Below are 25,090 nucleotides of genomic sequence, written 5' to 3' on the forward strand. Positions count from 1 at the left end.
CAAAATAAAACCTAACCAGAAAATAAACCCTACTGCATCATTTGGAGCAAAAATTAATATAAGACCCAGTCTTATTTTGGGGGAAGGATGGTATGAAAATTGTCGCTATGCTATATGATGCCAACTTGTGTGCCCTTCTCTTCCTTTCTGTGGGACCTATCTTCACCTATTCATTTGATCTCCTAACACCTGGATTCGTTTAGCTTTTCCACAAGAGTGCTTTAATTAGATGTTAAAATCTGGAACAACTGTGGCACAGCTGAGAAGATTCACCAATGTTGCCAAGATCCAACTGAAGTAATCAACTGGATTTCACAATATTTATTTACTTCCTTCTTCCTCGATTCTACTTAAAAGATCGAAACAAATTCACAGAATTGTTTAAAGAAAGCAAATGAGTCGGATGAAAAGTTTTCGTTTTCAGTTTTAGGTTGAAGAATTCATCTATGTTCTTCCGCTCCATACCTACCACTGTGACTGGACTTAAGCAGTGATGGACAGTACAATTTCTGTCCAATATAATTGAGCAGAAAAATGTAATGGCATGAATATATGTAATATTGTTTTCCTATTAATTAAAATCCCAAGATTTTTGTTTTTATGTTTACAAATCCCAACCGTTTCAATGATGCAGTAAAACCTTCTTGTTATATTCTGTTATTTTACTGTATTACTAATATAGGATTACAATAATGTAATGTTGTAATATAGAAAAGTAGGAGATGTTGTAATATAGTTCCTTGTGCAGGTGTGTGTCCTCCATGGCCTAGTTCATACTAGGGCCTGCAGAGTCACGCTGAATCACACAGGAGAAAACAAACTCCTAGAAAGGCATAACATCTTGATAGTGAATAACATAACATTCTGAGATGTGCCCTACCATTGACGTCCAGGATTTGACCATATATAGAAAGAACTTTCCTGAAGCAGTAGATTAGAAATTGTACTTTTACAGGCTGTTTTTAAGCACATGCTATTGCTCCTCCTGCCTTTGTCCTATCTCAATAAAAGGGGCTCTCAGACCCCCAATCTGGGTCGCTCCATCCCGAGAAAGGTTGTCTCCTGTCTTTTCTCAACATTGGCCTCATGGACGACCCACGGGAACATCACATTTGGTAGCAGAGGATGGTTACTTTACAATGTAATAATACCAGCAAACAGTATTTTAAACTTATGATACTATCTCCACAAAATTTATTTGATTGATTTCATCCAAACCAGTGAATGTCACTAATTAGCATTACGTGTTAATTAATATTATAAATATTTGTAGCCTTCAGCTTTATCTAAATCTAACTTTAATATTGACTATTAATTACTGAAGTTGTCATTTCAACATGTTTAAATATTCCCCAAACCAACTAGAACCTTAACAACGAGTATACAACACATTCTTTAATTTGTAGGAAATGAGCTACCCTGACTTGAAATAGATATTACCACATGAAAAAGATATTATATTTTCCAGCTCCCATTGTGCCCTTGTGTGGCTAATATTGTAAAAGAATCTTGTCTAATAAGAAAAAAAATGTTATCTAACTCCTAGATTAAAGGTCTTTTCAGTTCTAATTTGCATGGAAGCCTTACTATGAGTAGCAATTCCTGGAATAACACAAAACATAGAACAAATAAAGTTCCTTGGCCAACAGCTTCTCTTTAATTAGCAGCCAACGCATTTACTGATGAGACCTACTAATATATGGTTAAGATGATAGTGCTCAAGTTATGGACAGTGTAATTTGTTGGGAATGAGTGGGAGCGTTTCTTCCAGGATAAGCATTAGAATCCGTGGAGAATTTCCACATCTCTTTTGGATTCTTCCCTCTTTTTTCCCCAGCTTTTGAAATAAATATTCTATATCCCTGAAAGTAAGACCTATCCCCCCAAAATAATGTTTTACATGTTACATCCCTATCCCCACCGCACCCCAAAATAAGCCCTACTCAAGAGCTTGCAAAGCCAGCTGGCCACCCATTCCCTCTGGTTGCTTGTGGTGCCACAGCCACCAGGTGAGGTGGGATGGTGGTGGAGCTGACCCATGTGCCCCATACCTCAGGCCCCCCACATCCAGACCATCCACGTCGCAACACCTGCCTCGCCGGCTCACTTTTGCTTGCCCATGGTCACAATGGAGGAAGAGGCTGAGCGGTGTGCTAATGGCATGGCTGCAAGGCAAGGCAGGTATCGGAGTGTGGATGGCCTGGCTGCACGGGCCCTGAGGTAAGCCAGAGCGGGGCGTGTGCGGAAGCTCCATCCCCACACCTCATGGCGGTGGCGCTGGCATGCTGCGCAGCTTCCTGCCCTGCCTTGAGCAAGCAGAAGAAGTGGGCCTCTTTAACACAGAAAAACAATAAGACACCCCCTGAAAATAAGCCCTAGTGCTTATTTTGGGACCCAGAAGAAAGACATGTGTGTGTATGTGTGTGCGTATTGTGAGTATGTTGTGTACACTCACATACACTCACAATATATATGGTGTGTGTGTGTGTGTGTAATCACATTGTAACTCCTACTATCAGAGAAATATAAAACAGCAATTGTCAACAAGAATTGGCATTTCATTGTCAAAATAGTTTTAAGGTACTCATTTCCTAGATAAGGTTTGCAAGCAAAACTACAAGCTATTGGAAGAGGATGAATCTGATATCCCTGGGACAAAATAAAGGCAGAGCAAGCAACATCATGTTAAACAACTACTATGGAATTAAATCACCAACATTGACCAAAAAACAAACAAACAATTGGGTGTTTCTGATAATGAATTTGACGTATAAGGGAACCCCTTCCTTCTGTCTTTCCTTCAATTCTCTGACCTGAGAACTATTTTATTTTTCTCAACTATATCTATAACTAGTCACCACGGGATTTTCTTATGTGCAATTGTAACCATGGCTAATAAGTTGATAAGGTATCGAACACAATTCCTCCCCCACAACTTTCTACAAGCCAAAAAGGAGAAATATTTCTGCAAACAAGACACTTTTGCAAAACTTCGTTTTCAATGTTGTTTTCCACCGCTGGACTCAGTAGATGGCAGCACACAGCCAGCCATAACTGATCTCACAAATTAAGCAGCCACCAGTCCTGGTTAGTATTTAATTTTGTGAAAATTAGATGGGAATTCCAAGGAAACCGGCTGGATTGGAAAATCGGAAAAAAAAGAATCTCGGGAAAAGGTAATGGCAAACCACTTCCCTTGGGAATGTCAAGAAAATTGCATGGATATAACCACAAAGAATGAACCACTGAAGGGCATTTTTACCCCTTCAAATCAAAAACCTTGAAATTTGGGGAAAAAATCCAGTTGCATGTTCAGACTAAAACATTTCATTGGATACCATTTGTTCCTGTTTTAAACAAGCAGGAGCTCCGGATGCAATTCTTACAGAATTAGATTTATTTATTTATTTTTTTAAAATGCAGGCTTGCATCTTAAAAATATGTAATCATTTTAAAATCACAGCTAGGCAAACCAAAAATTTTGTATGTACTTAATCCTCAGAGTGGCCCAAAAAGTCACTTTCCCTGAAGGAAAATCTCTTTTGTCTCCTCTTTACGCTGCTATCGTATAATTTTGTTTTCTTGCATTAAATCTTGCCCAATTCTTATAGACTGCCTGAACAATCCCTGCAGTTTTCTTGGCAAGTTTTTCCCCCCCCCCAGAAGTTTTTACCATTGCTTTTTTCCTAGGGCTGAAAAATCATGACTGGCCCAAGGTCACCCAGAGGATTAGAACTCACAGTCTCCTGGTTTATGCCTTGATGATTGCACCCTACAGGCTCCCCAGATAATATAAAATTATTTCAATTCCCATCACGAGGAGTATCCCAAATGTACTTACATTACAGAAATATGGTTCTCCTTCCTCCATAGGTTCATCCACCATTTTAATGCCATTCAGCTGCAAATATAAAAAAGTTGTCATGAGTTCAAATGCATAAGCAATCGTGTTTCTTCTTTAATTCACAGTGTCAACGAAAAGAAATTGAGAAGTCTGTTGCACAACACCAAAAATGGAAGTTTGTTTTAGGTACAAACCTTAGCTAATCCAAAATAAACTATCCATTATGCTGGAAAGTTGTTACAGGTGTGGTAAAAGAGGGAGAAGAGCCTTGGTGGCACAGTGCTTAGAATGCAGCATTGCAGGCTACTTCTGCCCACTGTCAGTAGTTCGATCCCGATTGGCTCAAGGTTGACTCAACCCAGTGATGGGTTCCGGATCTCGGTGCAACCGGTACGGTGCAACGGGCCCCGGCGTCCTCCACATGAATGCGCACAGCGCGCGCATGCATCCTACCCTCCAGCGATGCCTCCGTGAGGCTCCAGCTGCTCGGCGGAGCATCGCGCAGGCGCTGTACATGCCATGTTTGTGCACGGAAGCGCTGAAGAGTTTAAAGACAGGTAAGGACGAAGGGGGGGCCTCTGGAGCACCGTACCAGAATGGTACCCAGTGCTCTGGGCAGGCACTGGTACACCCATACTGGCGCGTACCATCTTCAACCCACCACTGACTCAACCTTTCATCCTTTCGAGGTCGGTAAAATGAGGACCCAGATTGTTGGGGAGGCAATACAGCATGCAGTCTTCTCTAGCTCTGTTTTCACTGGCAAAGGGCTACAGGAAGCCATCACAGCTGAAAACGGTTTTCGCTGGTAGAGGCACCATGGGCCAGTCCTTCGCTCTTTCCATGGTGGACCCAAGAGCCACATCTAAGCACCCTGTGGGCCATTTCCGGCCCACAGGCCTTGAGTTTGACACCCCTGGTCCAGAGGTGGTATTCAGCAGGCTCAGACAGGTTCTGGAGAACCAGTAGCGGAAAATTTGAGTAGTTCAGAGAACCGGCAAATACCTCCTCTGACTGGTCCTGCCCCCCATCTATTCTCTGCTTCCTGAGTCCCAGCTGATTGGGAGGGAATGGGGATGTTACAGTAACCTTCCCCTGGAGTGGGAGGGAATGGATATTTTACAGTATCCTTCCCCTGCCATGCCCACGAAGCCATGCCACACCCACCAAGCCATGCCCACAGAACTGCTAATTTAAAAAAATTGAATCCGACCACTGTCCTGGTCTATAGGATTGCATTTCCTCCTTTTCTTTTCTTTTTTCAGTAACATTAAATGCAACTGCACTTTTCAATGGAATTTGCTCTCCTATCCACTTGCTAAAGTCCCTAAGTTCATAGCAACAGAATATAACAATAGGTCACAGAGGAGATATACTAACGTAAGCAGTACATGCTTTCAAAATATACAACGAGTATTTATGCTTAACATGCTCAGATGTTTATAAAGGAACAGAAGTACAAATCATCGCTTCCTAAACTTCTGTTCTAAGATGAGAATAACCAGAAAACTTTGATAGTGTTTCATGATAATATAAAGGTTCTACATTGAAGGGAGAAAAATGTGTTTTTATTTCTATTAGCAATCACTGGATTTTATGCTTTGAAATGATTTAGGCATGAAATGATTGTTAGCCAATATCCTGCCTTTCAAAATGAAACCATCCTTTGGATTGTATTTGAGTACTCAAAGAGAATGTTTAAAATGAATGAATAAACTGGAGGGGACCTTGGAGGTCTTCTAGTCCAGCCCCTGCTCAAGCAGGAGAACCTGTACCATGTCAGATAAGTGGCTGTTCAGTCTCTTCTTAAATATCTTTAGTGATGGAGCACCCACAGTTTCTGGTGGCAAGTTGTTCCACTGGTTAGTTTTTCATTGTTAGGAAGTTTCTCCTTAATCCCAGGTTGCTTTTCTCTTTGATTACTTTCCAACCATTGTTTCTTGTCCTGCCTTCTGGTGCTTTGGAGAATAATTTGACCCCCTTCTTCTTTGTGTTAACCCTTCAAATACTGGAATACTGCTATCATGTCGCCCCTAATTCTTCTTTTCTTTAGACTAGCCAAGCCCAAATCCTGCAGCCATTCATTCATATGTTTTAGTCTCCAGGCCTTTGGTCATCTTAGTTGCTCTTCTCTGATTTTTTTCCCCAAACTCTCAACATTTTTTGAGATGTCGTATGGTGACCAAAATTGGTTGCAGTAGTCCAGGTGTGGCCTTACTAGAGTTTCATAAAGCAACACTTGATCTTGATTCTATGCCTCTGTTTGTTCAACCCAGGATTGTATTAGCTATTTTGGCTGCTGCTTCACGATGCTACCTCATATTCAAGTGATCATCCAGTACAGGGGTGGGTTTCTCGCCCCGTTCCAACCGGTTCGGTTGGAACGAGGCCGGCGGCGTCCTCGCACATGCACGTGCATCCTCGCGCATGCACGTGGCGCACGCATGCGTACTAGCATCTGCGCGATGCTCCAGCTGCTCCTGGAGGATCGCGCAGGCGCTGTATGCATTCTGCGCATGCGTGGAAGCGCAGAATTCATAAAAACCGGGTAAGGAGCGGGCACGGGGGGGGGGCTTCGCCGTTCCCGGAAGTTACTTACTTCTGGGTTCGGCGACCAACCGGATCGCAGGGACCGGTGTGAACCGGTTGAAACCCACCCCTGATCCAGTAAGACTCGAAGGTCCCTCTCACAGTTACTGTTTTGAACCAGGAGGTTGAAGCAAAAGTGGAAATGCCAAATTAATCTAGTGGGTCAAAGTGGAGGCTAATTAGGCAAGAATTTTACCAAATTCTTTCTAAAAAGTCAAGGGAAACTACATCAGCTGCTACAATTCAGACAGATGGCTCATGAGATTTTCCTCTCAACCTAATTTTAAATAATTGTCCCCATTTTATGAAAAGTCACACTAAGTTAAATAATCTTTTTCGGTCTTTTTTCCCCTTACTATGAAGTTGTTAAATTTGTTCAAAGTTCCACTTTAGAAACGACGATACATTCTTGTCCTAACCTGTCGACTATGTTCATTAAAAACTGGAAAAACCCGATAAAGAACGCGAGGATAATTATTCATTTTGCGAGATGAATTATCATATAATTCAGCAACAACTCATGCTCATCTACTCTCCCATTCTACAACATGTGCACATATCTGCCCACACCTATTACCACATGCTAAGAAATATCTTTCTGGATTATTAAAGCAACAAGTCATCAACTATCTACCACAAACTTCTTAATGTAGTCCACAAATTGAAACTCATCATTTTTTTTAATGTCCTGCTTTTATTATTTTTACAAATAACTCAAGGCAGAGAACATATCCTACGTACATTCTTCCTCTTATTTTCTCCATAATGACAATCCTGAGAGATGAGTTGTGCTCAGAGAGACTGACCCAACTGGCTGTTGTGGCTAATATGGGACTAGAACTCACTGTTGCCTGGTGATTGGCCCCAAATCACCCTGCTGTCCTTCATGGCTAAAAGCAGGACTAGAACTCACTGTCTCCTCATGATTCAGGAGTCACCAAAGACAGCTTTCATGGTTAAAGCAGGATTAGAACTCACAATCTTCCAGTTTAATGGGGAAAAAAGGACTACAGGTGACATGATAGCAGTGTTCCAATATTTGAGGGGCTGCCACAAAGAAGAGGGGGGGAATGGTCAATCTGTTCTCCAATGGACCAGAAGGCAGGACAAGAAGCAACGGATGGAACTAAACAAGAATCTTAGAACTGAGGATGACTTTCCTGACAGTGAGAACAATTAACCAGTGGAAGAGCTTCCCTCCAGAAGTTGTAGGTCCTCCATCCGTGGAGATTTTTAAGACAAGATTGGACAACCTTCCAAATAGATTATTCTGTAATACAGCGTCAACCTCCATATCATTGTTCAATAATGTGTGTCTTCTATGCAGCATTGCAAGGAAGGTGAACACCAGTGAAGAGGTGTGTGAGAATAAACTGCTAAACGATTTAAAGCAAAGCCCTCTCTAAGTTAGAAAATGAATACAAAAATGAATAGATTCACTTGGAATGGGAAAAGGTAGTTCCATTAAAGGTGGGGGAGAAATTTCAAACTGAATTTCAACCGTGGGAGGGAGGGAGGTACCTTGATTTGGTAGTCACTGAAGGGAACCACTTAACACAAGACCCTAAATTCTAGTCCCCATGATAGAAGCCCCTATATGAGTCTCAATATGAGATTATGTTCACATTATACGTTAGTCAAAGCTTACAGTTAAGCGAGCATCAGCAAGACAATTACTGGACTTCTCAATCCAATATAAAAAATATATTGACTCTAGAAAGAGTGCAGAGAAGAACAACAAAGATGATTATGAGACTGGAGGCTAAAACACATGAACGGTTGCAGGAACTGGGTATGTCTAATTTAATGAAAAGAAGGACCAAGGGATATATGACAGCAGTGTTCCAATATCTCAGGGGATGCCACAAAGCAGAGGGAGTCAAGCTATTCTCCAAAACACCTGAGTGTAGAACAAGAAGCAATGGGTGTAAACTAATCAAGGAGAGAAGCAACTTAGAAGGAGAAATTTCCTGACAGTGAGAACAATTAATCAGTGGAACAACTTGCTTCCAAAAGTTGGGAATGCTCCAACACTGGATGTTTTTGAGAAGAGACTGGTCAACCATTTCTTTGAAATGGTACAGGGCTTCCTGCCTAAGCAGGGGGTTGGACTAGAAGACCTCCAAGATCCCTTCCAACACTGTTATTCTGTTCTGTTCTGGGTACTGGTTGTTTGAACTGTTTGGTGCTTTTCTTTGCCTGCGATGCTCACCCTTACTATGTAAGAGATGCAAAGCTAAAATAAAACATCGGTTGTTTTAGGTACATTCATTTGGGTACCAGTGGGTGGAAGACATTGGCAGATGATTTGATAAGCTTTAAATAACCCTTTGGTAGATGGTGCAGAGATAGTGGCATCGGAAATCAAAAAGATTCTGGATGTTTACTGCCTTCTCTCTCTCCCTCCAAACTGTTAGACCTTAATGTTATTTTAGTTTCTCTGGGTCCATCTGGCTCTTTGTCACTTCATTTTATTTGGTTGTGAAATTATTCCAACTCAATTTATCGACACTCAGCAAGGCAAGTTTGGGAACAAAGGGGCAGCTTGCAAGCTTTGAAATGTTGCAAAAGTAGAAAAGGAAGGGAACAGTGGAGAAAACAAGCAGAAACCAAGCCCAACCGAAAGTTTAGTGGCTCTCTTGAAATTTCTTTTAAAAAGTAAGAGGCGTCATTATCTTTTTAGGAAACTCAATGGAGGTTGTTGCCAAAATGTTGTGCTTCTTAGACCAAAGGATCTCTGCAGCAGATCCCAAAGAATGAGCAGGTGTGCAAGAAAGAAATATGTAAAATATTCTTCTCTCAACCCACTAAGAAACCAGCACCTGAATTCTGATCAGAAATAAATAGGCACAGCGCAGTGTTGTTTGTTAAGCATTGCACACAATCCCTTCTACGAGTGAGAACTTTGCTCCCTTCACCACAACCCTTCCATGACGCATTGCTCCTTACATCTGCTGAAACAGCGGCCAGGATCCAAATGTGGCAAGCACATTTATCTATCCCAGCCTAGATGGGGGTAACGGAAAGGATGGCGTGGCCGTGGCCTTACCAAAGAGGACAGGCCAAAGGACGAGAGGAACATTTCATGCATGCTGCACACACATTACTCGGCCTCAGGAAAACAAAGGACAGCACTGAGGATTTTGTGCTTCTCTCCCAGCCTCTAATTTGATATTCAGCCCTTCTTAGGTATGGTGTGCCATGGCGGACCAGATTCTTTTAACAATAAGGGCTTTAAATGGAATGAATATTGACAGAACCTCTGCATGTTCAGAATCCTTTAGACAGAAGTGCAACTAATGAAGCCATGAGCTACAGGAAGAGAAGGGGAACAAGGGGAACATCATCCTTGCAGAAATAATAAGGTTGCCCCCCCCCATTCTATCAAAAAGCATGAAGAGATGGTTTTGCCAGCAGGCCAGAGACCCCAGGGACTACGGAGCCCACCAAGTGGTTGGTCCGATTGTTGCCATCAGGGGTATCGTGATGCTTTGTCAATCATGAAAGAAAGGGAAGGGCTTTTGACTATACAGGTAGTCCTCACTTAGTGACTTCTTGTTCAGGAACCATTTGGAGTTACAACAGTGCTCAACTAGAAGACTTATGGCCTGCCCTTGAAGTTGTGGCTGTCGCAGTGTCCCCTACACTCACAGGATCATGACTGGGGCACTTGGCAACCAGCACACAGTTCCAATGGTCACAGCTTCCCACAGTCACATCACTGCCACTTGTGATCTTCACTGCCAGCTTCCAATAAGTCAAGTCAATGAGGAAACCCACCACCCCCTGATGTTGCGCTTAATGACTGCACAAGATTCCTTAACAACCACAACCTGAACTGTCATTGTACACGGAAGATCGCATTTAATTCCGTTGTACAAGGTGCAATGACAGTAAACTAAATGAAACCTCTAGAATGCAATCCAGAATGCAGCAACAGGGACAATTATGGGTGTACCTCAAGGTGTGTGTGTGTGTGTCAAACTCGATGTCAATGAGGGCCGCATCAGGGTTGTGTTTAACCTTGGGGAGATGGAGTGGGCGTGGCCAGCCCAACATCACTCGTGTCAGGGGGGCTCCTGTGGTGGCCCAAGTGCTCTGCCAGCAAAAACGGACTCCTGAGCTCCGTTTTCAGCTGTGACAACCTCCTGCAACCCTCTGCCAGCAAAAACAGAGCCCTCCCGAGCTCCATTTTCGCTGGCAGAGTCACTGTGGGCCAGTCCTTCACTGTTTCCAGGGTGGCTCTACAGGCCAGATCTAAGCATACCTCTGGGCTGAATACGGCCATGGGCCTTGAGTTTGGCACCCAAGGTCTCATTGGGCAGCCTTGTAAATTTCTAAAATAAAACAGTAAAGCACATAAGGTTGGTTGGCTCTGCGACACTTTCAGGGTTTTTTAAAATGAGGGTGTTTTTTTAAACAGTGCTCGTAAACAAAGTCCATCATGTGATAGTTCTTTTCAACAAAAGCCGGATTTCTGAGCACTGTTCAATTGTGAAAGAACCAATGAAATTGGTTCTGGAATAAAATCATGGATCCAAAATGCCTCCTCCCTCTACCACGGCAAATTACCCTTCATCAAAAGTAAATCCTTTTCTCCTGCTTCAACTCAACTCGGCCTTGTAAACAGTAGCACAATTTAACCAAACTCTTAATGTTTCATGACTGTTTTTTTTTTAAATGAACCATTCCAATATACGAGGAATGCCTTTCCTGCTATAACAAATCATCCACAGTATTAACTGTGACATTATCAAACAGTTCCAAAAACACAAATGCAACAAGATAAAACAAACTCGAGCGAAATTCTTGTCAGCATAAAATGAACCAGAGACCAATAGTAACATGAAAAAAGAGAGTGTTTTGCAACATTAATTAAGAACATATTCCTCTGTAATACCATCACTCTAAATTTATGTACAGATGCAAACATCTGCTTTTCAGACACCCAGTAATTATATAAAATGTAGAAAAAATAATAATCTCCAGCCAAATAGTTTCAAACTTCATTTGACGTGGACAACTGTAAACATCTTCGGCATCAACATTTCATTATTTCTTTTTAAAAAAATACGTTTACTTTAACATTCATTCCTACAACTGCACTAGATTTCATGATAGATTAAAAGTACTCTGTATTAATTCAGAATGACATCTGAATAAACTGCCAAATTTATTATTATTATTTTCTCCCTGCAACTGGATGAATGAGCCTGAATGAGACACCCTTATTTGGGAACAAGCCATTCTAAATAAAGTGCAAGAAACAGTAATTATGTTTGTAAGGAATACCGCTGCTTGTATATCTGCAATATTCCAGAAGGATTAACATAAACTTGGAGATAAGACATTTGTCTGGATACCGATGATAGGAATATGGTTTAGACCTGTCAACTTTAAGATGTGTGGACTTCAATTTCCAGAATTCCCCAACCAGTATGGAGAATGGAAGATGCCAAAATTGGGAAAGACTAGCCCAGATGGCCAGAAGATTCTATAAATTGGAGAAGAGTGTGAGAAAGTTCCTTTTTTTATTCTTATGCTAATTTACAAGGCTATTTGGACACCGAGCAACCTTAATGGTTATGTGAATTAGAGAGTATTATTATAGAATAATATTATTAACAGGAAGAATTTTGAACTACTAGTTAAAGTATCGGTAAACTGTCTGATGAGCATCCTACTTACCAAATACAAATCCATACTATACGTCCTTTTGATTGAAAACATAACCACTTTCTGCTCAAAGATATGCATACCTTGCAATTCTTCACGATTTATCAGTTCTGAGAAAATGAACACTTATAAAGAAGTATGGATCCGAAGTTGCCTTCAAATCATAGATTTCTATCTCAAAGTTTTCTATCTCTATCTGCAAAGATGGCAATCATCATTTCTTATTTCCTTCCAGTCAAGAAAAACTCAGGACTTAAAAGCATTTCATTTATATATGTTTGTTGTTGTTAGTTGCGAAGTCATGTCTGATGCAACCCCATGGACAACATTCCTCCAAGCATCCCTGTCCTCTACCATCCTCTGGAGTCCATTTAAGCTCACGCTGACTGCTTTGGTGACTCCATCCAGCCACCTCATTCTCTGTCGTCCCCTTCTTCTTTTGCCTTCAATCTTTCCCAGCATCAGGCTCTTCTCCAGGGAGTCCTCCCTTCTCATTAGGTAGCCAAAGTATTTGAGTTTCATCTTCAGGATCTGGCGTTCCAAAGAGCAGTCAGGGTTGATCTCCTCTAAGACTGACCAGTTTGATCACCTTGTAGTCCAAGGGACTTGCACGGTCTTTTCCAGCACCATAGTTCAAAGGCCTCAATTATTTGGCGCTCATGTTACATTATACATATTAGGGTAGGAAAACATGGAGAAGAGATGGAAGAAGAAATCCACAAATTGCTACATCAACATCAACTTAGGCCTGACAATGAAGAGGGGTGAGAAAGAAACTCAGGATAACCCAATCTTAGTTCTCTTTGATATAAGACAAGAAACTCCAGCAGGCATTCAAGACTCTGTTATTATATCCTACAACAATAGTTTCAATCTCCTAACTTTGGAAAGAGGAAATAAATCACCAGCAAGGCAAAATACCTGTCCATATTTCATCTATGATTAACATGTTTCCCAAAAATAAGACAGGGTCTTATTTTCTTTTGACCTCCCCCAAAAAGCACTTGGCCTTATTTTCGGGGAGGTCTTATTATTTTTGAGGTGCAGGAGGTGGCGAGCATGGTCATCTCATGGCTGCTGCTGTGTTGCAATATTTTCGGGGAGGGCTTATTTTGGAGGGAGGGCTTATTTTAGTGCATGCGTTCAAAAGACTGATTGGGCTTATTATCCGGGAAGGTCTTATTTTGGGGGAAACAGGATATTCAAAAAGAAACATAGGTCTTCCATACGTCAAATGTTGCTTTATAAATGAATAAACAGACCATAATGCTTCTGAAGATGGCAACCACAGTTGCAGATGTAACATCAGCAAATCTGTTGTCTAGACCACAGTCATTAAACCCTGAAGCTCAACACTGCCCAACATTTATAGTTTCTACTTCTCCTCTATAAGAGAAAAGTTAATATTAGTATTCCCAAGTGGCTGGGAATAGCTCCCCTATGCTTCAATCTGCATGACCACAGTAATGGAGCGAAAACTGCATTTTAGGGCGGGAAGTTAAACCTCGGATGGGGCATGATCTTGGGGAGCATTCACACATTAATCATTTGCAATATCATTTGCAATCGTAGTGCAAATAGATCTTGGAAAGAAGTCATCCGAGATCAGAGGTCCCATTTCGCACACTGGATCGTAAGCCCTTACTTTATTTTATTTGGTAAACAAGCAGGCATTTGATGAACCATTAGCTGAACATAATCATGGCAGGGTCTATGTATCTGAACAATGCGCTGAGAGTCACTACCCCAACTCAACGCTTCATTCTGGGTTACACGATGCCTGCTCAGATGCCTTCAAGAGTTCGCAAGTATCAATGGAAGTCAACAGGCTGTCAGGGATTCAAGTATCACCCCCACAAAAGAAGACTCCAAGGCTAGCAATTCCTCAAAGTTCCATTTTATCAGAGATGTCATATTGGCACATCTGGGAAAACCGGATCTGAGCGTTCCAGGTTTTCCTCACCCAAAAGAAAGTCAAAGACCATCCCCTACACCCACAAGTCCATCACATGGCCCGATCAATGCATCATCCCAACTGGAGACAATTCCCAGTCACTCCTATCCAGGTGCAGGCTGAACGTCCCTGAAAGAAGGATGGGAAAGTCAGTGGGGTTGGCAGAGATGGAGAAATGGACCACTTTGATTAAAGATAAGACTTTGCCTAGCTTTTCGAGCAGAATATAGAATAGAATATTCTTTATTGGCCAAGTGTGGTTGGACACACAAGGAATCTGTCTCTGGTGCATTAGTCCTCAGCATGTACAGAAGCAAGAAAGCAATAAATCATAAAGCATAAGATACAATCATAAATCATAAGATACAACCAACAAAGTGATAGTCATGAGATATCAATAGGAGTAGTTAATAGGAAAGATAATACAGTCCTACTACATGGTTAAATGCCCTTAGGCCAGGAGTCAGCAATCTTAAACACTCAGAGCCACAAAGGTCCTAACCAGAAGCCCCCCTCCCATTCAATTCTGGAGCCAACAGGAAGCCTGATTCCCCCCACCATAGAGTCTCCTCCTAGCACGGCATCATTTTTCTTCTTCCTGTCCTTACCAAAAGCCTTTCATTTGTGGAGCTGATCAGCGACAGGGAGCCGCAGCAGAGGGATGAAAGAGCCACATGCGGCTCTTTCTGTGAATTTCTGACCCCTGCCTTAGGCATAACACAGTACTGTGGGAATAATGAGTTTAGCAAAGTGATGGCATTTGTGTCTAGATTTTGGCATGCCATGTCTATATTTTTGTCTATTTGGACACCATTCTTGGACACTTTTTGTTATAGTTGCTTCTAGTTCAAAGACAGTTGGTTTTAGGTGTTTGCCTGTAGAGAGGAAAGTTCCTTTTTTTTCCACAGCTTTTTCCCCTTTTTGTTTGCCCATCCCCAATTTTTCTTTCTCTCTAACCTTCCCTCTTTCCTTTTTAATTCTTTTTGCTTTGCTTTTTTTTTGTCTTTCACATTTTTCAAGCAATTTAATAAAGTTTGGAGGTGAGAGGGAGATAGCTCATCTCCAGAGTCTGCTGCCTGGGATTCAGTTATCAAATCTAGAAATTCCCAGCATGACAAGATTATGAAGAAGAAGAAAAGGAAAGAAGAAGAGATGATTAGAAGCTGCTTGTAATATAATTCTGCACGAATACAGCTCTTTTAAAAACTATTTCAACTGGTGGCCACCACCACCCCTGATCACCATTTCACTATAAATTATATGAGGGAATATATCTTAATTCATCTCCAACTGTAACAGCCAACAACCCAGTTGAACTTTACATTGCATCAGCAAACCTCCCCAAACTTGTAACTGATATTTCTTGTGGATTTACGTTTAGTACCAGCTACGATTTCAGGAAGTTTGAATTCCTATTCACTGTCAAAGATGAGGATATTCCCATAAACTATATCCCCGTGATGGCAAACCTATGGCATGTGTGCCAGAGGTGGCATGCAGAGCCCTCTCTGTGGACACGCACGCCATCCCCAGCTGCTCTTCTGGTTTCCAGTGCTCACATGCATGCCAGCCAACTGATCTTTGCAGGTGCTGGAGCACTGGAAAATGGCCCCAAAAACGGCAAAGGAACAGGCAGTTTTTCAGGCCATTTTCAGGCTGTTTTTGGGCCCAAAAATAGCCTGAAAATGGCCCAAAAAACAGGCATGCATGCGCTGGCCAACTGGTGTTGGGGTTTTCGATGCTCCAGTGCATTCACACATGCGCACATACATGTATGCACGGGCATTCCTATTTGGGCATTCGGAGCCGAAAAGGTTTGTTATCAATGCCCTATCCTAATATCCAGTGACCTACTAATCTAGAAACGAGGCTTCACAAAAAAAAAATATCAACGCCAAGTATTGATTTAAATCCTAAAATAAATCGGGGTACCAAGTTGATAATCTAAAGATGCATTCTTCTCGTACCAAGTCTGTCATGAGCCCATGCACAAAAGAGGCATTGACCAGCTATTTAAAGTTCAATTCAGATTCGTGACGATATTTGCTTTCTCCAAATCAAATAGCATTATCCTAAACAAACATCCCTTTTTTTTTGATAAGGCTGAATCATTTCCTTTTACGCAGGGATATGACTCTGGCATCTGAATTCCTCATAAACTTAATAGTGAAGAGGTTTCTTGTGTTGCACACACAATCTGCCTAAATGCAAATAGTCCTTGCCTTATGACCATAATTGAGTCCAAAACCTCTGTTGTTAAGTGAGACAGTTAAGTGAGGCTTGCCCCGTCTTATGACCATTCTTGCCAGTTGTTAAGTGACTCACTGCAGTTGTTAAGTTAGTAACGAGGATGTTAAATGAATCTGGCTTCCTCCTTGGCTTGGTTTGTGAGATGGTCACAAAAAGGGAATCACATGACCCCGGGACACTGCAACCGTCATAACTATGAGTCATTTGCAAAGTGTCTGAATTTTGATTATGTGACCATGGGGATACTGCAATGGTCGTAAGTGTGAAAAATAGCCAGAAGTCACTTTTTTCAGTGTAAATCAAGCAGTCAGTAAATGAACAATACAATAGCAGAATTGGAAGGGACCTTGGAGGTCTTCTAGTCCAACCCCCTGCCTAGGCAGGAAACCCTATACCATTTCAGACAAATGGCTATCCAACATCTTCTTAAAGACTTCCAGAGTTGGGGCATTCACAACTTGTGGAGGCAAGCTGTTCCACTGATTAATTGTTCTAACTGTCAGGAAATTTCTCGTGAGTTCTAAGTTGAAGAGTTATAAGTCAAAGATTACCTCAACTAATATGACAAGTAGCTAAAGGTTATAATGTAGAAACCCAGAAGCTTGCAAACTAAGAACAAAAGAAACAGATGTGGCTTATACTAGCGGTTCTACATTTTAAAGACGTTGGTTATTTCATACATCCAGATTATTTCCAGAGAAAACTTTTTCTGGATCCGCCGTTAATGCATCAACGATACTACCAGTAGTATAAGGGCCTCGGAATAACTGCAGAAAACAGGAGGATAGTGCCAATTTCATGATGTTATTATATAAGCCAGCAAAGATTTTTTTTTTTTTTACATTTGTTTCCGTTTCAAGCTAAACTTCAAACATCAACCCCACAGCTTGGTTCAAACATTGGTCATTTAATGTAAAGGCCTAGAAATTCCTGCTCAGCAGCCAAGCACGTTTGACTTGGGGATCAAATGAACGAATAGTAGCTTCTCTCCCCAGTAAGCAGTTAGTATCTTTTGATTAGCCAATGCATGAGCAGGCAGGAAGCTGTAGTTAGAATAAGGGGTAGGAAACACTGACAGAAGAGGCCCTGCATAGGGTGGGTGAGGAATTCATGTCCCCTTTCTGAACTATAACCTCTCAGAGTTACAAAGCAGGGGGGAAAAAGACAGGTAGAAAGAAGATTGTCGCCCCAGCACAAGGAGTCCTTGACCTACGTCCACAAGGGGACCCAAAGTTTTAGTTTGCTAAGCGACACATTTGTTAAGTGAGCTTTGTGGCCCATTGTACAATCTTCCTTGGCAGGGTTGTTAAGTGAATCTTTGCCATTGTTAAGTTGGTCACACGGTTGTTAAGGGAATCTAGGATGTCATGAGCCTAAGACGTTGCAATCGTAAATAAATGTGAGTCAGTTGCCAACTGACTTGAATTTTGATCATGTGACCATGAGGATGCAACCACGTGTGAAAAATGTTCATAAGTCACTTTATTTCAGCGATGTTGTCAATTTGAATGGTCACTAAATGAACTGTTGTAAGCCAAGGATTGTAGACTCTAGATAGAGATAAAGATAGAGATAGATAGATAGATAGATAGATAGATAGATAGATAGATAGATAGATAGATAGATAGATAGGATAAGATTAAAATAGATTAGATTAGATTAGATTAGATTAGATTAGATTAGATTAGATTAGATAGATAGATAGATAGATAGATAGATAGATAGATAGATAGATAGATAGATAGATAGATAGATAGAATAGATGAGAGGGAAAGAGAGAGAGAGACAGACAGACAGAGAGACAGACAGGATAGATAGATAGATAGATAGATAGATAGATAGATAGATAGATAGATAGATAGATAGATAGATAGATAGATAGATAGAGATGGATGGATGGATGGATGGATGGATGGATGGATGGATGGATGGATGGATGGATGGATAGATAGATAGAGGAAGAGAGATAGAATAGAATAGAGAGAGAGAGAGAGAGACTAGATAGATAGATAGATAGATAGATAGATAGATAGATAGATAGATAGATAGATAGATAGATAGATAGATAGATAGATAGATAGGGAGAGAGGGAGAGATAGAATAGAATAGATGAGAGAGACAGACAGACAGACAGACAGACTGGATGGATGGATGGATGGATGGATGGATAGATAGATAGATAGATAGATAGACAGACAGACAGAGAGACAGACAGACAGACACACACACAGAGAGAGACACACACAAACACACATTCATTCTCCCTCTCTGCACTTTCCTCTTTCATTTTGTTTCATTTCTCTACTTCTGGTTTCTGCTACATTTTTCACTTGTAAGGAAACTTAATAAAAATTCATTGTTTAAAAAAAAAATAAACTCCGCATTTATAATGAAAACTGTCCCATACATATGAGGATAAGCAAACGTACAATTTCTAAACAACGTCCTAACCACATGTTTTCATCACCCTGGAGAATAAATGCAAGAAAGCACTATATTCACCAACCCTGCTGGGATTAAATTTAACAATTTCAAATAAAAGCACTAATCTTCAGCATGGATACCCAAATAATGAGACTTCACTACAGTGTTTGCCAAAAATTATGGAGGCAAACAGGCCCTGTTTAAGCATTCAATCATAGAAATATTTCAAAAGTACATACAGCTATAATGGCGAACAGCATGGTAATTACAGTCCTCGGAAAATAGCACTCTGTGGACACACACAAACAGAGAGGGAATAAAATGTGAAGGCTACGATCCTGCAGAAAAAGTTGTTCCAATCTCAGTGACTCCTTTCTGATAAAATGTTACATTCTCTAGCTAAGCAACAAAGGAGCGGAATAAGATTTACAAGAAAACATTGCAGCATGACGCTACTGTGTAATTATCCAGTGGTGGGATTCAAATAATAATTTAACAACCGGTTCTCTGCCCTAATGATTTCTTCCAACAACCAGTTCACCAAACTGCTCAGAAAGTTAACCACCGGTTCTCCCGAAGTGGTGCGAACTGGTTAAATCCCACTACTGGTAATATCTAGTCAAATATTAAAGGTAAGTCACTCCTCCACAACTCTCCCACACACAAAACTGCAGTTGCGAATTGTAAAACTTCCTCTCAAGAGGAACCTTTCAAAACTAGTATCTTTAAAAAAAAAACAACTTGAAGTGCAATCACAGTTCAAGTCTAACCAGTTTTCAGAGCAGTATTTGGATAAGATCTTTCACGAACGTCTCATGTAAACTGGCACGCATGTAACAGCTCCCTTCTGACTCTTTTTAATTCTAGAAAAAGGAGTTGCGGTATAACGAAAGCTGCCTCCCTTCGCATTTCTGCAACACAAATATTTCGGCATTTCTCACACCAGCCTAGAAGCCGAAGCGGGTTATTTCCCCTGTGTAAATTTTCCCAACTCACTCCATTAGACATGGAAATTCCAGCAAGAGCCATGGTAGGAATAATCCAATGGCAAGAAAACTGACCAATAATTAAAGAAATTATTGCTGAGCTCACTGCTTATTTTTATAATGAAACTGCTGACTAACTTTAAAAATAAATCCCTCCCTATTCAGGCAGCAATTGATGCACCCAGTATGTTTGTTTAATGAAACCTCTGGTAGTGTCTGGGACCGAGACTGTTAGAATTAACCCACCTAAAAGAGAACAAAAACCATCCTGATTTTTTTTTAAAAAAAGCTGTTGCCAAAGTTAAGGAAACTGCCCCTTTTCCGACATCCCTGTGAATGCAGACGTCCTGCATGCTTGCTTGCAAACAAGATTGCATACTGCGTACTTGAGAGACCGCCTCCTGCCAATTACCTCCTTGCGACCTATTAGATCGCACAGATTAGGCCTCCTCCGAGTTCCATCCGCCAGTCACTGTCGACTGGCAACTACACGGAGGAGAGCCTTTTCAGTAGTAGCTCCGACCCTTTGGAACGATCTCCCTGTGGAGATTCGTACTCTCACCACCCTCCAGACCTTCCGCACAGCCCTCAAGACCTGGCTATCCCGTCAGGCCTGGGGATAAAGATCGTAATCCGTCCCCACCCGAATGATGAATGTTGTGTACTATTTTTACTTATGTATTGTTTTATGTCTTACTGTCTTGTACTCCCCTCCCTATATATTGTAAGCCGCCCTGAGTCCCCTCAGGGAAAAGGGCGGCCTATAAATAATAAAACCATAAACCATAAACAGATTCACCCTAGAGCGTCTTATGGGAATGCAACCAAGGTTGTTTTTCATGATTAACAAACCCTTGAGAGATTGCCCCTGAGGTTGCCTAAGTTTTCCTTAGGCTAGAAACAGTAACCACATCACTTCCCACATCCCCTAAGGACGAGTGAACCCTACTGCAGATAAATCATAGACCTCTAAGTAAGACACACGGTGGCAAGACAAAACCCACTCAGTTCAAGGAAGCAGCCCTGCCAGACTTCCTGATTGCAACATCTGGTTTATCGAACTGACTTTGTTTTGCCAACCTAGCCCTGACTGTGCAGTTAAGGAAACCATGGTTTGGAGCTCGCTGCAATAAGTCCACACTCTGCCTATTGCAGCTTATTCAGCAAACAATGATGTAATGCACCGTATAAGCACCCAGCAAAGATTCTTATCTGGTTTAAATGTTTGGAGCAAACTTCAGGACTTGAAATAGATAAAGGATAAGCGATGGGGCAGAGTTCCTGAAACTAAATCACCAGGATAAGATCACGGCACCACGGCACCTGCAGGATCATACACTATTTTAGGTTCCATGGGGGAAAAGGAAAATATGGACATAATAATAATAAACAAAATATGCATGGCATATTTTTGAAGGTTTGCAATGGCAAATCAGCGGGGGGGGGGGGGGAAGAGTATATTATTCACCACTTTAGTTCTAACATTTACAGAGCACTATGTTTTCTCTTAAAAGAGGCAAGGGATAACATCCAGATTACTTCCTATTTTTTTAAATGAAATATTAAGATTATCCTGCAGAGCTGATGAATGAAACATGGATGACATTTTGTTAGTGTCTTGGACTATTTAAAGGGCACATTTCAAGGACAAAGAAAGACACGTGGATGGGAAAAGAATTTTTAAAAGGTGTCAAAAACTAAGAAATAATTCAGAATCTTGTAGCATTCAGGGTACGGAGTTCAAAGCATTTTAAAATATTTCAGAAATCATTTTGAAACCCAAAGATGTTTGTTGGTACACAAGTAGTGATGAAAACTAACAATTTCTTTTTTTTAAGTATAGATAGGGCTAAACGTAAGTTAATACCCCAAAGAAGGATAGACTTCTTTCTTCCTCTCTCTCCCTCACCCCTCCCCCTAATTTTTGAAGTAAAGTAGACTGATTACTAATGAACAGCACTAAAAAAAAACATATTACAAAAAAAAGGAATACCCTGTTTCCCCCAAAATAAGACCTCCCTGGATAGAAAGCCCAATTGGGCTTTTGAGCACATGCGCTAAAATAAGCCCTCCCCGAAAATATTGCAACACAGCAGCAGCCATGAGGTGACCACACTCACCACCTCCTGCACCTCAAAAATAGTAAGACCTCCCCGAAAATAAGGCCAAGTGCTTATTTTGAGGGTCAAAAGAAAATAAGACCCTGTTTTATTTTTGTTGGAAACACAGTAGAAGCAGTCACAAAGAATCTAGTTTTGTTACAGTTCTGTCTATCTTAAGCTTTGCAAGTAGTCCTTGACTTTTGATCACAACCGAAGCCAAACTTCCCACTGCTAAGTAAGACGGTTGTTAAGCAAATTCCACCCCATTTTACCACCTTTTTGCCACAGTCGTTAAGTGAATCACCACAATTTGTTAAGCAAGTCTGGCGTCTCTCCATTGTGACTTTGCTTGTCTGAAGCCAGAGGGGAAAGTCATGCGATCACAAAAGGTGATCACATGACCTCAGAACATACAACTGTCACAAATACATGCCAGTTGCCAAATGTCCAAATTTTGTTCAACTTGACCACTAGGCTGTAACTGTCGTAAATGTGAAAAACAGCCACGAGCCACTTTTTTTCAGTGCCATTATAACTTTGAAACGGTTGTTAAACGAATGGTTGTAAGTCAAGGACTGTCTGAATTGCAGGTTGAGAAGGTAGGCATGATCATCCTGGATTTTAGGTTCTTGACTGGTACAAGATATTCAGCAACTCAAACAGTGGAAAACATCCTTATCTTTCGAACTGTAGAGCCATTTCTACATTTAGTTCCTGGAAAGGGGAACTGGGTTAAATTTAAAAAGTTTTATAAATCCTCCGTGCCTGGGACCCATCTCCTCATCTAGGGTGAGAATTCTAGCAGAAACTGAATAGAATAGCATAACAGAGTTGGAAGGGACCTTTGAGGTTTTCTAGTGCTTCTAGTGATGAAGCACCCACAATTTCTGGTGGAAAGCTGTTCCACTGGTTAGTTGTTCTCACTGTTAGGAGGTTTCTCCTTATTTCTAGGTTGAATCTCCCCTTGATCAGTTTCCATCCATAATTCCTTGTCTGGCCTTCGGGTGCTTTGGAAAAATAGGTTTCCCCCCTTCCTCCTCTCTGTGACAGCCCCTCAAATATCGGAACACTGCTATCCCTGGTCCTTAAAAAAATGTGAACCGGAAGCATCTGGTAACAGTTAAAAACTAGGTTTATTTGGGAGGGAGGACCTGTCAAGACAGGGAAGGGACAAGCAAAGATAACTAAGAGCAGAAAGCCTCTAAACCACGGATGTCCACAATCTTGGCAACATTACGAACTGTGGACTTCTGGTTGGGGAATTCTGGGAGTGGAAGTCCACAAGTCTGAAAGGAGGGATTTCCCCTGATCTAAAAAAAAAATGAAGGAAAGTGACAGGGGGAAAAAAAAGAAAACAGAAGTTCTTGGAGACCCAAGTCGTAGAGGACCAAAAGGCAAAAATGAGGAAGGAAAGAGAAGGTGGCCAAGAAGAATTATTTTTTTAAAAAAAGAGGATTAGATTGGCGGATGCTGTTAGAAAGAAGTTTTACATATGGAAAATAAAATTAAAGTTCAGTTCTCATAGAATTAAAGGGGGGGGGATGTTCATTAGGGCAGCCTCCCTTCTCCAAGCAGGCGCTCCTGCCTTGAATTCACAACAAGACGGAAGTTAAGGAACGGAGAACAAGGAGAAAGAAGACTGACTATGTAAACTTGTCGACCTGCAGTTCAGCGGTTCAAATCCCTAGTATAGTATAGGTCTCCTGCGTGAGCAGGGGGTTGGATTAGATGACCTGCAAATTCCCTTCCAACTCTGTTACTGTTAGTTCATGAGAGCAAAGCCCGGCTGGGGATTAGAGGCACTGATGTCCCGCACCTTCTCCAACTCGCAGCCCGTAGAATGACTGGGCTAAATAACCAGGAGGGAAGGAAAGGGGTATCAAGAATCCCGACGGCCTCGCTGGGAGTAGGGGTGGGGTGGGGATGATGGGGCCACAGATCCCCTGGACAAACAACCAAACTAGCGTCGGGGACACTCTATAGATAGATGATAGATAGATAGATAGATAGATAGATAGATAGATAGATAGATAGATAGATAGATAGATAGATAGATAGATAGATAGATAGATAGATAGATAGATGAATAGAATAGAATAGAATAGATGAGAATAGATGAGAGGGAGAGAAAGAAAGAGAGACAGACAGACAGACAGACAGACAGAGACAGACGGATAGATACGCCGACTGGGCATCGGAGCACCCCGCATCCCTGGCGGAGGATGCGGCGCTCGGAAAAAGTCCCGGGGAAAGAATTTAGATCCCGGACCTTATTTTATTTTTCATTTTTGATGTTTGTTTTAAAAAAATAAAAATAATTTTTAATTTTAATTTGGGGGGGGGATCCCGGGGAATAAGTCAGTAAAAGTTCGGAGGGGGTGTGTTAATGAATAGAGATCCCTCCCTCCCCCCAAAAAAAACCAAAGGAGGAGAAGGAGGAGGAGAAGAAGAGAGGGCAGGGGGCTGCCAAGGGAAGCGCCCCCATCTCAGCACCACGAGGGGGCGGAGGGGGAGAGCCCGACTCGGACCCTCCCCCCAGCCCGTCGGCCGCCCCCTCCCCTCCCAAAAAAACTTTACCCGGGCCGCCCTCCTCCCCGGCGCTCACCTCGCCGCCCGGACTGCTGCTGCTACTGCCGGTGCCACCTCCTCCTCCTCCGGCGGCGGCGGCGGCGATCTCGGGCAGGTCGGCGGCGGGGATGGAGGCGGGCGGCGGCGGAGGAGGAGGCGGCGGCGGAGGCGGAGGGCAGAAGGGCTCAGGCGGCGGCTCCTCCGCGCCCTCGGGCGGCGCAAAGGGCACCATGGCGCCGCCTCCGCCGGCGCGCTCCTGCCACTCGGGGGCCCTGCCTTGCGCCCGGCTGCCTCCGCCGAGCCGGGGCGGCCGCTCATGCTCGACCCTCCCCGGGCGGAGGGGACGGAAGGACGGCGCGGAGCGAAGAGAGAGAGAGAGGCCGGCTGGCGACCGGGGCTAGGCAGCAGCCGCTCCGGCGAGGCGCATGGCTTGGCTGGGGAGGCGGGGAGGCTGCGCTGCTGCTGCTGCCGCGGCGGCGGCGGCGACCCGGCGAGCGGGGGCGGCACTGCGCGGCGCCGGCCTCGAGGGTGGGAGGGGGGTGGGAGAGGGGGGGCGGACCAGGGCGGCGCCTGGAACTGGGGAGGGGGCGCCCGTGACGTCAGCGGCCAGGGGAGAATCCTCTCTCTCTCTCTCTCTTTCTCTCTCGCTCTCTCTGCCCCCTCCCTGGTCGGAGGGAACCGGCGGGGAAGGGGTTAA

At 42.5% G+C, this 25,090-nt stretch overlaps 1 protein-coding gene across 2 annotated transcripts in view; it reads right to left on the reverse strand.

The window, feature by feature from the left end:
* The window catches only part of RPS6KA6 (ribosomal protein S6 kinase A6), a 72,037-nt gene extending 47,250 nt beyond the window's left edge, over positions 1–24,787 (reverse strand). The window contains exons 1-2 of one of the 2 annotated variants that reach the window (XR_015698370.1): positions 24,431–24,787; positions 3,842–3,901 (exon numbers count right to left, since the gene is read on the reverse strand). Coding sequence is in view for 1 of the 2 variants with exons in the window: in XM_087727908.1 (XP_087584034.1) it covers positions 3,842–3,901; positions 24,431–24,625 (255 nt within the window). In the remaining variant the exon portion in view is untranslated. The remainder of the gene's footprint in view (positions 1–3,841; positions 3,902–24,430) is intronic. The other variant, XM_087727908.1, reaches the window with a different exon arrangement.
* Between the last annotated feature and the right edge of the window lie 303 nt (positions 24,788–25,090).

Source organism: Thamnophis sirtalis, unplaced genomic scaffold (assembly GCF_051295495.1).
Source record: "Thamnophis sirtalis isolate CommonGarterSnake01/CBP01778 unplaced genomic scaffold, rThaSir2_p1.2 scaffold_13, whole genome shotgun sequence".
NCBI classification, from domain to species: Eukaryota; Metazoa; Chordata; class Lepidosauria; order Squamata; family Natricidae; genus Thamnophis; species Thamnophis sirtalis.